Source organism: Myzus persicae, unplaced genomic scaffold (genome assembly GCF_001856785.1).
Source record: "Myzus persicae strain clone G006 unplaced genomic scaffold, MPER_G0061.0, whole genome shotgun sequence".
Taxonomy (NCBI): domain Eukaryota; kingdom Metazoa; phylum Arthropoda; class Insecta; order Hemiptera; family Aphididae; genus Myzus; species Myzus persicae.
This window is the reverse complement of record NW_019101427.1, coordinates 444,832-459,750: the sequence shown is the minus strand read 5'-3', so window position 1 is coordinate 459,750 and position 14,919 is coordinate 444,832. Positions and strand designations below refer to the sequence as shown.

General features: G+C 29.2%; 1 protein-coding gene across 3 annotated transcripts in view; it reads right to left on the bottom strand.

Annotated features, from left to right (window-relative positions):
* Positions 1-2,195: 2,195 nt before the first annotated feature.
* LOC111029036 (3-hydroxy-3-methylglutaryl-coenzyme A reductase) overlaps positions 2,196-14,919 on the bottom strand; it is a 28,239-nt gene continuing 15,515 nt past the window's right edge. For 2 of the 3 annotated variants that reach the window (XM_022307857.1, XM_022307858.1), the window contains exons 2-16: positions 9,792-9,970; positions 9,011-9,128; positions 7,724-7,802; positions 7,290-7,593; positions 7,040-7,188; positions 6,609-6,734; positions 6,370-6,512; positions 5,914-6,107; positions 4,389-4,583; positions 4,059-4,303; positions 3,809-3,986; positions 3,591-3,697; positions 3,322-3,526; positions 2,933-3,237; positions 2,196-2,386 (exon numbers count right to left, since the gene is read on the bottom strand). In XM_022307857.1, coding sequence (XP_022163549.1) covers positions 2,311-2,386; positions 2,933-3,237; positions 3,322-3,526; positions 3,591-3,697; positions 3,809-3,986; positions 4,059-4,303; positions 4,389-4,583; positions 5,914-6,107; positions 6,370-6,512; positions 6,609-6,734; positions 7,040-7,188; positions 7,290-7,593; positions 7,724-7,802; positions 9,011-9,128; positions 9,792-9,970 — 2,603 coding nt within the window. In that variant the 3' untranslated portion in view covers positions 2,196-2,310. Of the gene's footprint in view, positions 2,387-2,932; positions 3,238-3,321; positions 3,527-3,590; positions 3,698-3,808; positions 3,987-4,058; positions 4,304-4,388; positions 4,584-5,913; positions 6,108-6,369; positions 6,513-6,608; positions 6,735-7,039; positions 7,189-7,289; positions 7,594-7,723; positions 7,803-7,868; positions 8,046-9,010; positions 9,129-9,791; positions 9,971-14,919 lie in introns of those variants that run through there. The other variant, XM_022307859.1, reaches the window with a different exon arrangement.

Genomic DNA, 14,919 nt, shown 5'->3' with positions numbered 1-14,919 from the left:
TGGCTAAAATGATTTAACATTGCGAATGGTACATTGTACGGTGACACTATATTTTTTATCTGTGCTTTTGGTATTTTTTTTCTACTCAATATGGAAATACATACACGTCTTCGCTCATATCATAAAATAACAAAATTATTAGCATAGGCGTAAATCCATTAAAGATTAAAATGTCAGTTTACATTTTTAACGTGGGGAGGGGGGGCCTTATTGGATGTTTGGCCGGGTTAAGCTCTCTTAGCCACCCTGCGTTTTGCACCTATGATTAACAAGTACCTAGTGGATTCATATTTTAATAGAACAAACATTCCTGCTCATCAGTTCTTATCTGTATGAGTAGATAGTCATACAGGCCATTGAATTGGATACGTTTTTCAGACTATCTTATAAGTTTTAGCGAAGACAAACATTTTACATTTATTTTAAGTATCGAGTGTCCTGCAAATCAAAATCAAGTGTCAATGAATTGTAAATTCTAACATAATTATCCAATATAAATTTTTGCAATTAAAGTAGGTAGGTATCTTATATCTTGTGCAATTTAAGATACCCACATGATACTGGTATAAAATGTACATACCTGATATAATAAATTATGATACTTGATACATCATACATGTATATTGTGATAGTGCCCAACCGTGGGTATTCGCTTTATATGCTGCTGCCAAGTCGTGAGTACTATTAGGTACCTTTTAAATTCCTTGCATACAATGTCTGGTAATTTTGATATTTGTTTAATTTTAATTTAATTTTAATAATTCCTAGAACATATTTTACAGAATATCTCAGGAAAATGGCAAAATTTAAAATATATAGGTATTGGGCAAATTATAACATGACAACCTGTCCATTGTCCATGAAGTAGCTCTTTTTCCCCTTATAACTTTATCCAATAGACTTGAAAAATATAGAGATATTTCACAAAAATTATTGTAAATTGGTCTTTAGAATTTATTAATAAATCATTAAAATATGCTAAAAGTTATTTAAACTCCATGTAGCCACTCAACTATGTTAAATTAATTTGAGAAATGTACCAATTTTTTGGAAATTAGATTGATTAATAAATATTTTTGTTTTTGGCTTTAACATTAACATTTGTTTTTATTACTAGAAGAGGTTATTAGTTTAAAATTTTTGAATGACTTATTTTCAAATTTAATAAACCAGTTTTGCATTATTTGCAATTTACTTGCAAGATATTGCTACACTTTTGATCGATTCAGACGATTGATTAAAGAGGTGTTGACGCCAACTTCACGGACAAGGCACTTTACATAATAATTTTTACCTTGAAATAATAGTAAGCTAATACCTACATTATGCATTCCTATAAGAGAAAAAATTATTTATTTATAACAGAAACATTGTTTATAATTCAACTTGAAAGAAGACTGAAAACGTGTACAAGTTATAAACCAACCTGTACCTTTTAAGCATTCAATAACGAGTTTTTATTTTTAACCATTCTCTAGCAATCATAGAATCCAATATTTTTCATTCAAATGGTAAGTGGCATTTTTTTTTAAAACATCACATTTTCACTATTAAGGAAACTCTAAACAGCATAGTACCATTATATTTTACAAACTAAATTGAACAGACAGTGTACAGATGTCAGGTATAGTACATCATAATGCAGTCCATATTATCTGAGTTATTAATACTTAATCCTTAAAAATAAGCCATTACAAGTTTTATAGTTCAATTGATTGACTTTGAAAATAAATACCTCATATGCAATAAATTTGACAGCGACAGCAGTCATAACCATTAAGTTAGCAGATTCCAATTTGTTTTATATTACGATTTATACTTTTCCTGATAATTTATGTCATTTATTTTATAGAACACGTGTCCCAGAGATAGTACGGTATTCTATAGACTGCTAATAGTTTTATACTGCAAATAAAATGTTTGATACAAAATGATTCCTTTAATAGTGAACAACCAATATTCGTAATTAAAAAATCTTAACATTTTCAGGACATTTTTGTATAAACTAATATGCACAGTTCAAAGTGCAACATTTTCAGTTTACTTCTCTTGTGACCATATAAACTTTAAATGCTTATTAAAAAAAAAAAACTTCATAACGTTCATTTTTTGCTTTTGTACATTAATATTGGTTGATTGCCAGTTCACATTATCTTGGTATTTTTCGTAGAGTAGGAGGAAAAAAAAACAACGCCTTCACAGAAAATATTGACTATATAATAAAATGCCATTTGGTTATATACAACATAGATTCTAACAAAATAGAATTAAGTAATAAGTATGAAGTAAAATAAATTAATTTCACGTCACTCAAGACACACAGTGTTTAAATTGTCTGGCTGATTCACATGGTTCTGATTCTAAATTTTGAATGGAAGGAGCGGACCTGTAAAAGTACATATAAAATTAGTTAATTTTATTTCATAAATTGTTGTTCAATTTTCTGTGCAATGGTAACATAATTTAATTTTTAAAATTGTATCCAAGCAGTGTAAAATACCACTACATTAATGTGGGCAAACTATACAGGATGTCTCGTGAGGATATACCCATTAGCCGTAGAAGGGGACTCGCCGTCCAGACAATAGCTGGTTTTTTGCTGTTATATCTATTAACTAAAAAAATGATTAAAAATCAAGAAATGTTGAAAGGTCAATATTTTTTGAAAAATAAACTCTAAAAAAATGATATCTTCAATTGTTTTAAAAATAATTTTTTTAACTTTTTTTACCAAAAAATAAAATTAAATTAAAAAATAAAATAGTCTTTGTTTCTGTGAGTCTAATAAAAAAGCAGATTTATGATATATTTATTATCTTAGAAAATATAGCAATATCCTTGCGAGACACCCTGTATTATCTTGTTTTTTAAAAATGTGAATAATTTAAAGAGGTATCATAGATTATCAAACCAATAAAAATAAAACCGTTACCGATTATGAATCATGTGACTTTTCACTAAATGACCAGCAGTCAAGGCTGACATCAATGACAGTTCGCCGGCTAAAACTGTTGCACACAGTATACGTGCTAATCGTTTAGCGTTAGCCCCGGGGGTTTCAGAGTTCGCACCTCGTACACCAAGCATTTCCAAACATGCAGATTGACCAGGTAACGAGGTTCCTCCACCTACTGTACCAATCTCAACAGAAGGCATTGTACATGATACATACAGGTCTTCACCAAACGCTTCCATCAGTGTCATGCAGTTGCTACTTGCTACATTTTGCGCTGGATCCTAAAAAAATGTACAGAAAATAATTAAATAAACGACTAAAATATAATAATAATATCATATTGACAAAAATAGTTGCTTGTTTACTTGTCCTGTAGCAATATATACAGCTGTAACAACATTGGCAGCATGAGCATTATTTCCTCCGATACTTCCAGCAATTGCTGATCCCATCAAGTTTTTGCTTATGTTAACATCAACCAATGCTGCTACAGTAGTTTTCAGAACCTCCGTGACAACTTTTGAAGGTACAATTGCTTCACTAACAACATATTTTCCACGGCCTTCAATCCTAGAAGACAAAAATGTAAATAATATAATGGAAAAATGTATACAAAATTGTAAAAATATCATACCAATTGACTGCAGCTGGTTTTTTGTCTGAACAAAAATTGCCACTCAAGCTTAAAACTTCCATGTCAGGGAAGTATCCTCCGATGACTTTGAGCGATTTTTCTGTTCCCTATTAAAAAACATTAAAATAAGTATTATTTTAATTTAATTTAAGGGTATTGGAAATGGGTCGAGGTGTCATTATTTAACATAATATCAAAATATTATTTTATTTATTTACTTTGGATAACATATTCATGCCCATCGCATCACCCGTAGAAGCTGTAAACCGAATAAACAAATGTCGACCAGCTATGCGCACAAGTAATTTTGTAAGTCTTGCAAATCTACTCGTTGAATCAAATGCTGCCTTAATTATTTTAAACTTTTCTGGATTGTCCATCCACATTTTAGCTTCACTAATATGTTGTAAAAAAAAAAAATGATTATTTTATAATGTTCAATAGCTGAGTGGAAAACCATATACATACCTAGCAGTAGTAACTGAAGAAAATCGGACAACAGGTCCTCTAGTCATACCATCATCCACAACTCTAGTTATAACGCCACCGCATATTGTCAGTGCTCTACATCCTCTGTTTGTACTGGCCACTAAACAACCTTCAGTAGTTGCCATGGGTACTTGATAAAACACATCATCCACAAGTAATGGTCCAGCAACTCCAACAGGCACAGCTACATATCCTATAACATTCTCGCAATTGGTTCCTAGTACCTACAAGAAATTTCAATAATATAATACAATCATACAGATTATTATCTTCTAGTCCCCACTAAATTATTTATCAGTTGTTCCTTACTTTTGAATAATCATAACCGATGTAAGGTAGTTGTATTAAGGCTTCTGTTAGATTGCTTTCTGCTGCAATTATTTTTCTTCTAAGACCAACACCCCTCTCTGGGTTATTGACACACTTTTCCAACATGTACGGTTTAATATGGTTCGATTTCACCAACATTAATACTTCATCATCATTTAATTGTTCAGCTGATTTCTAAATAATGAATAAGTATATTTATTATTACACATTTTAAAATAGGTTCATCAAAGATAATAGTTTATATGTGGTTCATTTTTAATTCATAACTATTATCTACTATATATTTGTTTATGTAATAAAGTTTGGAAGTACAGAAAAAAGTTTTAAAGTTGTAACATAAATATTTTTTATGGAATGAATAAAATAAAATAGTCACTTTGAGTTGGCTAAAATAGTAAAAATAACACAATAATATAATCAATATAATTAATTATTTTTAGAAGTCTATACTATAAAAATAATTAGTGTAATTGTTAATTACACAATATATGCTTAAATGAATTAGCGTTTTTAATTTAAATTCAATGAACTGATACATAATAATATTACTATTAAATAACTAAATAATGCATTTAGTGCACAGAAGCACACTAACTAAATAAAATATTCTCATTCCTATTTGATAATACTTAATAGAAATTAATAACTTAATTTTTAAAATGTAAACACAATTTAAATAAATAAGTCCAATAAATATATATAATCACAGATTTAACCAAATTGCAAATAAATAAAAATGAATCTAAATATTTATTAGAACTTTAAATATTAATAGTAATTATGAAGTTAATGGTTGGATTAATAAGATATTCTATATAATGAGAGCTTTCGATGCATATGATTTGTATTTAATGTATAAGAGATTCATAAAATTCTTTCATTAAACTAAATTTTAAACATGTTTTCACTTGACAACATATCAAAACTTATGTTTAGTAGTTTCAATTTTGTGATAGCTTAAATATTAGATGAATTGACCTATTATCCAGGTATTTAAGGGAAAAAATTACTTGTGTTCTCTTGTTGGTTTTTAGGATATTTTAATTTTTACAAAAGTAATGAGTGTATAAAATATTAAAATTTAAAAATACTCATAATTTACTTAAATATTAAAACATTACAAAAAAATTAACAAGAGAATAGAGATGATGTTCTTACCTTTGAGTTTGATACTAGGTCAATTCACTCTAATATTAAATCTACCACCAAAAAATTGGAGCTGCTGAAAGCAACTTTGGTATGTTGTCCATATGTAAGACAAAGAAAACATATGTGGGTATGACATACGTAATTTTAAGTACATATAAAATAAAAAATAATTATTCATTTGTTACTGCATTAAAAAGATACATAGGGAATATATTTGTGTGTTTAATTACTTTTTTAATGAAAAAATTTATCTACACTAAGCATTTGCATATTTTTAGAAGTTGAGAATAATTATAAACACTGACTGAAAAAATTATATTTTACCAAGGTTGTTTTACAAATATTAAATATTTACCTGAGTTTTGTAAATATCCAAACATTCATCAAAAGGTCTAATTTCCACATTGTTGTCACCATCAACAATGTCGCCATCAACATTTTCTGTTTGAACCATTTTGTTGGAAGTATAAATTGATGCTTTTCTATATTCAGTTTGGCTCTCTGTATGTTTCAAATTTTTTTGGGTTTCAAGGACATGTACTAAGTTACCTGTAGGTAAAAAAAATATAAATATTTTGGGCGTCTAATATTTTTGTTAAATTGTTTGAATTGATATACTATTGAAAATGTATATAATATTGATATTATTGATAAATTGTTATGTTATTATGCTTTTAAATGAAAGACTATTAACAATAGAAATATCTTTCCAATTTTGAAAGGTCAAGACTATGTTCAGTTAAAAAGAATTATAATACTGCTAAACAATATCTATTCATACTCACTAAACATATTTTAAAATTTTACTCACCGGATGTGTTAGGTGACTGTTTTTTATTAACTTGTGCTAAGGTATGAGCTAGATCATCGCGGTCTCCAAAGAACCAAAACCAAACAATCATTGATAGTAAAAGTATCAATATAACTATATGATCGGCCCCACTAGCCATCCAACTATGGGAAAAAAGGTTAATATTAGATTCATATATTGACATTGTTTAAACGTAATTGATGTGAACATATAAGTTATTTAGAGACATTCACACTTACTGCACAATAGAGCTATGAACAGAACGATGGTTATTCTCTTCAGTTTCATTAAATACAGCAAACTTATTAACTTGTATTCCTAACATATTATCTGCTTCTGTTTCCATACCACTCAATGCCCATCGACTAAAATGAACAGAACAAGTTTCAAGTTTAAAATATAAAAAGTAAAGGCAAACTGAATGTTCTTCTTTCTAAGAAAACATATAACCATTATACGAGCGTTATAAGAATACATTCTATTGTACTAATTTTTTATTTAAATCTTACTATTCTAAAAACATAAAAAACTATATTTCTGGATAAATAAATAAATATATATATAAATACACAAACAGTAAAATGCGGATCACTAAAGAATAAGTGAAGGTAGGTAGTGTTTCTTATGCAAATCCTAGACACTATTTTTAAAGGTATGAATGAAATCGTACCTCTGCGCGTGAACAATCATTACGCCAACTGACATTATCACCTTAACACGTTGTGTGATTGGATCAGTTTTATGATCATTGCATATGGCAGTTATCTGAGAACGGTCACCCCAAAACGGCATACCATTTTCGTCTCCTCTTCTAAGTAACTGTTAATTAAACAATACATTGTCAAAAAACTAAATGCTGTACGCCTGAATTATTAAATGTACAATAATATTTATATTTAAATTTAAAACAAAATACTTACATCCAATACCAGGGATAAACAAGCTGGATAAAAACTCATGATTACCACATAGTTCACTATGAACGACATGCATGTAAACATACACAGTGTTTCTAATCGTTGGACACCTGACAGCATCCCAACACTGATAACAAGGCTACATACAATTGAGTCCAAAGAAAATGATGGACCTAGCAATGACATGCCTTTAGATATATTGTTGATTACTTCGGTCTGTGAGCAGCCACTAAGTGCAAATTGTGCCAACAAACTGGCTTTTTTTAAGTTAACAAGTAAAACTAATAGGAACAGGAACATAGCATCTCTGTAACAAAAAAATAAAAAGTATTTAAAGATACCCCAAACAATATTTTTTTTTTTTTAAATGAGACTAGAGAGATAATAATACTATAATTTTTATCAGATTTAACATTAACAAATTAATTAAAACTTACTTTAAGTCTCCGTTTAAGTAATGTATTACTATGGTACTAAAAACAAAGCTTGAAAAAACCGTAAACATGGCGGCAATACCTGCAATTTTCATAAATTAAATTATCATACAATTTTCTCATTTTCTAATTTAAATAATACATTTACCTAGTTCGATAAATCAATTTGATACAAATTTTAGAAATTTTTTCAATAATTTGTATGAAATAATACATAATAAAAATAGAAAGTGGTAGGTAACTAGGAAGTTAGTGCACAAGGTAATTGATGAAAGCAAAAACAAATGGATCAAGCAACCAGTTAGTGATTCAAGATGGAGGTAAAAACTGCAACAGTTATTTAATGTTCAAAAGATAATACTTCAATAGCAATCCAATTGATTAAACTATTTAACCAGTTTTCAAAATTGATAAACAAGTGAAATATCCAAACATTTCTCGAAAATTCAAGAGTTTCATCATCCGTCTAATAGATAAAAGGTTATATTGTAGAATGTAGATATAAATAACAGAATTTAGATAGGTATAATAAATAAAAATAATAATTCACCTACAACACACTAATGGAGTTTTAATTAATAACTACAAAATAATTGGTATGTTTAGTGACTCACTCTTTATGCTAAAGTAGGTATGCATACAGAGTGCATAGTGAAAATTTGACATATTTAAATGTAAAATTGTCATAAACAATAATGAATGCGCAACTGCGTAAGACTTGATATTTGTTTTGTATATTATTACTCATCAAAAGTTCCTTGGCAATTAATAAACCAAACTACGATTCATTTGTTTTTATCAAAGAGGATATGACATTATGACAGTCCTATAACATCTTTAAGATAAAAACTCATTTTCAGACCCTTTTAAGTGAATAAAAAAAAAAGAAGGCTATATCAATCAGGGAGTCATAATCTTGTGTAGTGAACAAAACAATAAAACAAAAAGCTTAGTTATATGATCAATTATTTTTGTTGACCTTGTTTACATAAGTTAGTAATTAACAATAAGAAATATTATTCACAGAATCAATAGAATCTTTTTACTATATTATAATATGTCAAAAGTAAACGTTTCATCTGGTTAAGAGTTTATGGTCGTCTAGACTGCAACGACCTTGCATCCTGCATGATCAGATACCAGTTGTCCAGACATTTTAAACCGCTGCTATCGTTTATTTTGTCTTTTACCAAGATAAATATCAAAAGATTGTGTAACTTCATTTAATACTTAAATATATAATATACAATATATAATTATATTATTATGCATACATAATGATCATCTTACCCAAAACATATTTGGAGTCCAACTGCCTGAGATTATTGAACTGATAATAGCAGTAAAGCACGGCTATACATCTTATTAAAGTCATAAATATTACGTCGATGGCGTGCGATTCGTCATCCTAGAACGATTGAAAACAAACAAAAAAACAAAAAAATCAATACTTATTATTTTCATGCGCATTTAAGAAGATAAAAAAACCTAAGAACGAACAATGAATAATATATGCACAATAATATATCAATTACATATTAGGTATGTACGTATAAACTAGCTAAACGTTTATACGACAATACACAGGGTCCCACCTACTTATTGACTAAAGTAGTTGTCCTAACTCACATGTCTACTATTAAACTTTTCAATATTTCTCCCGACCACCATCAAGTGTTCAAAGTTATATGGGTTATCCTATATGAATATTTAATATAAATAATTTGTCTTTTAAAATATTCACAAAAAACATCTTCATAAAAAATCAGCTATCTCGGAGTTATAGAAAACGAAACAAATGAGTTAAAATTGTTTGTTTTTGAGTTTATAGCCTTGTAGTTAAACTAAAAAGACACTGTAGATGATAACAATTATTATTTTAGCTCTCAGATTTTGGAGAATATCAAATAGAAAAAAAAACCACAGATAGGACGACGACAGTACCTAATATTATTACAACACCCCATACATAAATATTACATTATAATATTTTAATAATAATATATAACAATAAAGAACATTGATTTTATAGTAGGTATGTTGTAGGTTATAAAAGCAATGGTATACTAACGACGATCTTAGTGCTGTGCGGTAGGCTGTTCGGTCCGGCCGACAGTGATGGATCGGCTGTCTTGTCAATCGTCAGCATGCACGCCGTGACGGTCAGCACTCCCACGATCACTTCCCAGGGGTGGCTGGCACAGCCTTTGCCAATGCCACCGAATATGTTGTCGAACATATCTATGGGTCCTGCGAAAACAAAAAATCGACACACTTAAATTATATATACAATATACCTAATGCATAAATAAAAAAAAATATATGTGTATAAGTAAAATCTCTTGAACCCACGTAAGCGTAAGTATGCGTAGGTGGGAGTGGATTGGGGAGGGTGGATATGGGAGATAGATCCTCAGTAGGCAGACTTCGAATCGTCAACTAAAAATAAATGTCAGTAAAAGCATGTTGTTACTTCATTAACAATTATAACTGTATGTTATCTACTTGCAGCTATTATATAGTTGTGGTACAATAATTACACTACTGTAATCAAATTCTAAACCATTCAACCATGCAATCGATATTGCACAGAAAACTCTATAGAACTATAAATTAAGACTTATAATAATATAATATAATATATAATTTTTTTTGAAGGCCCTGATTTCCTCTATTTTCTACCCCTGATAAAATCGTGTGAGCGCCACTATCGGTGGTAAGGTATTAACAAAACTACTGTGGAAGTGTTGGTAGTATATAGTACTATACGAACATTTTTTCAATATGTTGAAGTTGTTTTTTTTAACATTTTCATCGACCGATCAAAGTTATCAACAAGTTAATAGGCATTGGGCACCTACTATACTATAATAAGAACCTGTAGTATTGTAGTAATAACGGTTTCTGTAACACGTATAGGTACCTAAATGATTAAAACAACGAGAAAAGCCTTCGGCAGAGCCGTGTACGATTTCGCACTATAAAATGATTTTCGTAATGGGTTGGACACTATCTACCGTGTTCACCTAATTTGGTACTCACATAAGCACAACACAGCAGTCTGTCTACAAAACGAAAAACGCGAAGAGCGGTTTTGCTGTAATGAACGTGCGAGGTACATGATAATACACAGAAACGACAAAATATGTTACGCCGAGAATAGAATTACGATATTTTTCAACGGATTACTCAACTATGGCATAGCAGTATAGTCGTTTATGAGTGGTGCAGTAGATGGTATTTAATACAGGTATTGCGCCAAATTAAAAAAAAGCGCAATACGCATAAAATGCGTTACAAGTTATTGAAAGACGTGCCGTAATGAAATATCACAATAATATTATAATATTATGTTGACCAATATTTGTTCAAACAATAACTCGGAGGCAGTCATCGCAGGTATTATATAATACAGCGGTCGAGATCCATTATTGAGATGATCATCAGAAGAAGCGGTGCAGGAATAAAGTACTAGAGATAGATAAATTACTATATTGTGTTTACATATTATTATTACACTGATATTATACACGCCGTGACTGAGAATATCGAATAAAAATATGTACAATTAATAATGTAGGTATCGTGAAGATTCGAGGTTATAAAATACTATGCTGCGTGCATCTATGATATAACAATTAAATAATTAGAATGAGTTCCACCGATCTTGAAGAAAAAAAATTAGCGAACGAGTTCAAATATATATTTACGAAAGCGCATAAACGTTATCAATGGCAACGATTGTGTTGTTATGTTATGCAGAAAATAATTTGCACTATATTCTATAGAAACTTGACCTCCTCGGGGCCGGCGGTGGATATTCTTAAAACCCATAACTAGGCCAAACATACATATGATTCTGTTTGTGCTAGATTCACTGTACTGTGCAGTGAACAATATAGTTGAAAGACTCGCGGTCAATACGAAAAAATAAAAATACAATACAATACCGACTTGTGAGGGGGGAGGGATTTTTAGGGGATCGTGACAACCCCTTACTCGTTGAAACAAACATATTCCTACAGTCATCGAATGTTGGTTTATACATTTTTCTTGTACATTGTAATTTTTAACAATTACCATTTTCGTTTTGTTTAGAAATTGTCCTATAGATGTAGGTATATTACAATTTTTTTTTAAAGTTTATTTCCATTGTTTAATACTCTAAATAAAAAAATTTACTGGTGTTATAAATAATAATACATTTAATACCTAGGTCAACGAATAATGAAACTAAGATATTTTACTAAAGTACAAACAAATCATGGAGTATATAGCATGGTAAAATTATTTTAGTTGAACTTGAATAAAGAAGAAATGAGGAATATTCCTACTATAAAAATCTTTGATATACTCATTTACATAATGTTATAATTTTATACAGAAGCTAAATAAATAGTTTAAATTAAATTATTATTAAACAAAATATAATTTTAATATATTACATTTTTACATCATAGAATGTATACTAAATTTAATTAAATTATTGTAGTATAATATCGGAGTTAAGTATTCTAAAAGGATCGTGTTGACTCCGCGTCTCCATCTTACTAACGCATATACAATTTTACAAAGAATCCATTTTACTGTTATTTTTAGTATTATAAAACGTAGAGGTAAAAATGTAGTTGGATACTGATTTGAATACTTGATGTTTGCTCATTAAACATACCATACGATATAGGTACGTCAAATAAAAATTATGCGATTAACTTTATTGAGGAGAATTTACCATCTGACTGAGCTATACACAAACAATGTATGTAGTTTTGTCTGACCAGACCAATTATGGTTGAATCACAGCTGTGTACCTTTTGCGGAGGCGTCACAAAACACGAACTTTTTATTATTTTGCAAACATTTTCGGCGTGACGCATGAGAAAATTTGATGATATTACTTTCAAAAATTGTACATATATCTTGTTTATTGAGATTTTTATTATTTTTAAAAGGATACATACCCCAAGGGGTATAAGTGATTCCATTGACTCGTGCATTGTTTGGTATCGGCTGCATATTTGTGATCGGAACACCGATCCCTTGCATCCTAAGTACCAAATGACTCCTGGGCAATGCATATATTTTTTTGATTTTTTAATTTTAACCAAGTTATGAGTATTTAAAAATTAAATATTTTCGAAATAGCAAAATTAAACTTAGGTTGGGTTAGATAAAATAACATATACCTACCCATTAAAGAATAGGATGACTTAATACATTTTATTTTCATAACTATAGTTACTTTTTTATCTGTCGGTATGTACTTAGATTTGCATAATATCATGAATTAAGATATAGTATACCCATATTGAATTTCTCGAGCGCGGAAAGAAAATTATTTTCTCAGTCGATATTTTCCGAGTTTAAGTCGTAAATTTCATTAACTCCGACCCCCTAGACCTTGTAAGTATTACTTAATTCTAGCTCATTTGTCAATACGACACAATAACAATATTAATTTAACAGAGTTAAAAAATAATCTATGACTTCGGTACACGGCATAACGACCGTAACGACGATGATCACAGCTACATCTTGCAGATAAATCGTAATGAATTCTAACCGTACGCGAGATGGCAGTTGTGTAAGTACGTTAAACGGAGTGTAAAAATAATGCGATGGACTGTGCAGGAAAAACTCGATGCGCACTATAAGTGTGACGGACGACGGTACGGAGACAATAATAATACGTATAATATTATAATACAATCCCTGGCAACAAACCGAGGCGACTGCCGGTGGAAACGAACGCGAATAAATCTGTCCATCAATCCACGAATAATCACGAGCCTTACACATCCGACGATATAATGTGAATGCCTTCTGGTGTAGGTTTCAATTTTTCCGAAATTAAATAATAAAAATTATTACTATCATTATCTCCACTACATTCTCAATACTAATTGCATCTTCGCTATTAAAATTATTATCAAGTACATTTTGGACGTTGGCTTTATTATATAGTATCTTTGTGTTTTGATTTAATTTAATTTGTCCTCTACTTTTGTATAATTGTTGAGCTGTATGAATTGTCACTTGAAGCTATCAATATATATATATAAAAAAAAAATTATTATCTATCTTATTTAGCTTAACGGTACAAGTTAAGAACATAATATATAATTATAGCATAGTAATGTAGTAATACATATGTATATAATATTAATAATAATAATAATTATTATTATTATTATATTATATTAGAGGCTCACGGAGAAAGTGAAAGTAGTTTACCTTGGTAACATACGGCGACCTCCTAGCAAAAAAAAAAAATATATATATGATAATAGTGGTTTCTGACTACGGTTAAATATCACTATATGTATATATTATATATAGTATCAAACGATAGGATGCCACTTTCCTATGGACGTATAGTGACGGTAATCGTATGTATAGTAAACGTAGGTATATAGTATATACAGAGTGTTTGTTTGAAAATTTTTACATTTTTTTTCTACTATTACTAAATTTGCGTTGAGACATAGTACCTAAAATATTTTCAAAAAATAGAAATAAACAAGATATTTTTGCAAAATATTTATATAATACAAACCAAAACTGCAAACACTTTTGTATTAAGTACGTCACATAAACACGAGAAATATCAAACAATGTTTGAAATATTTAAATAGCAATAAAAATGTTCAAAAACATATTATGTTAATGCAGAATCTTTATGAATAAATATTATTAAAATTTAGGGGAGCATTCTAGTTAAAATATTAAAACGTACATAAAATAAATGAAGGAAATCATAAATAATGTGTATAACATCTTTTCGAATAAAATAAACTTACACAAATGTTATGACTTTTAGGCATTTAGTATTTGATGCAATAATACCCATTTGAATTAAATTCCCAATATAATATACTCAATTAAAGTCGCATTAAATATTTAAATGCAATATATATTCACAGAAGTCATGTACTTATATGTCTTATAATAACTAAGTATCTATATTTATGGCCTTAAGTACTTTGAAATGGTATGATATTAATGGAGTTAAGAAATACGCTTTTGGATTACGTGTAAGTGAAATAAATAAAGTAACAAACGCATATTTTTTTGAAATTATTCATTTTCGTTTTTATTACCTATTAAAACAATCTTTGAAGTAAGAAAACAATATCGTTATGATGTCTAACCATCATTAGGCATGTAAATACATACTTATCAGTATTAAACACGTGGGC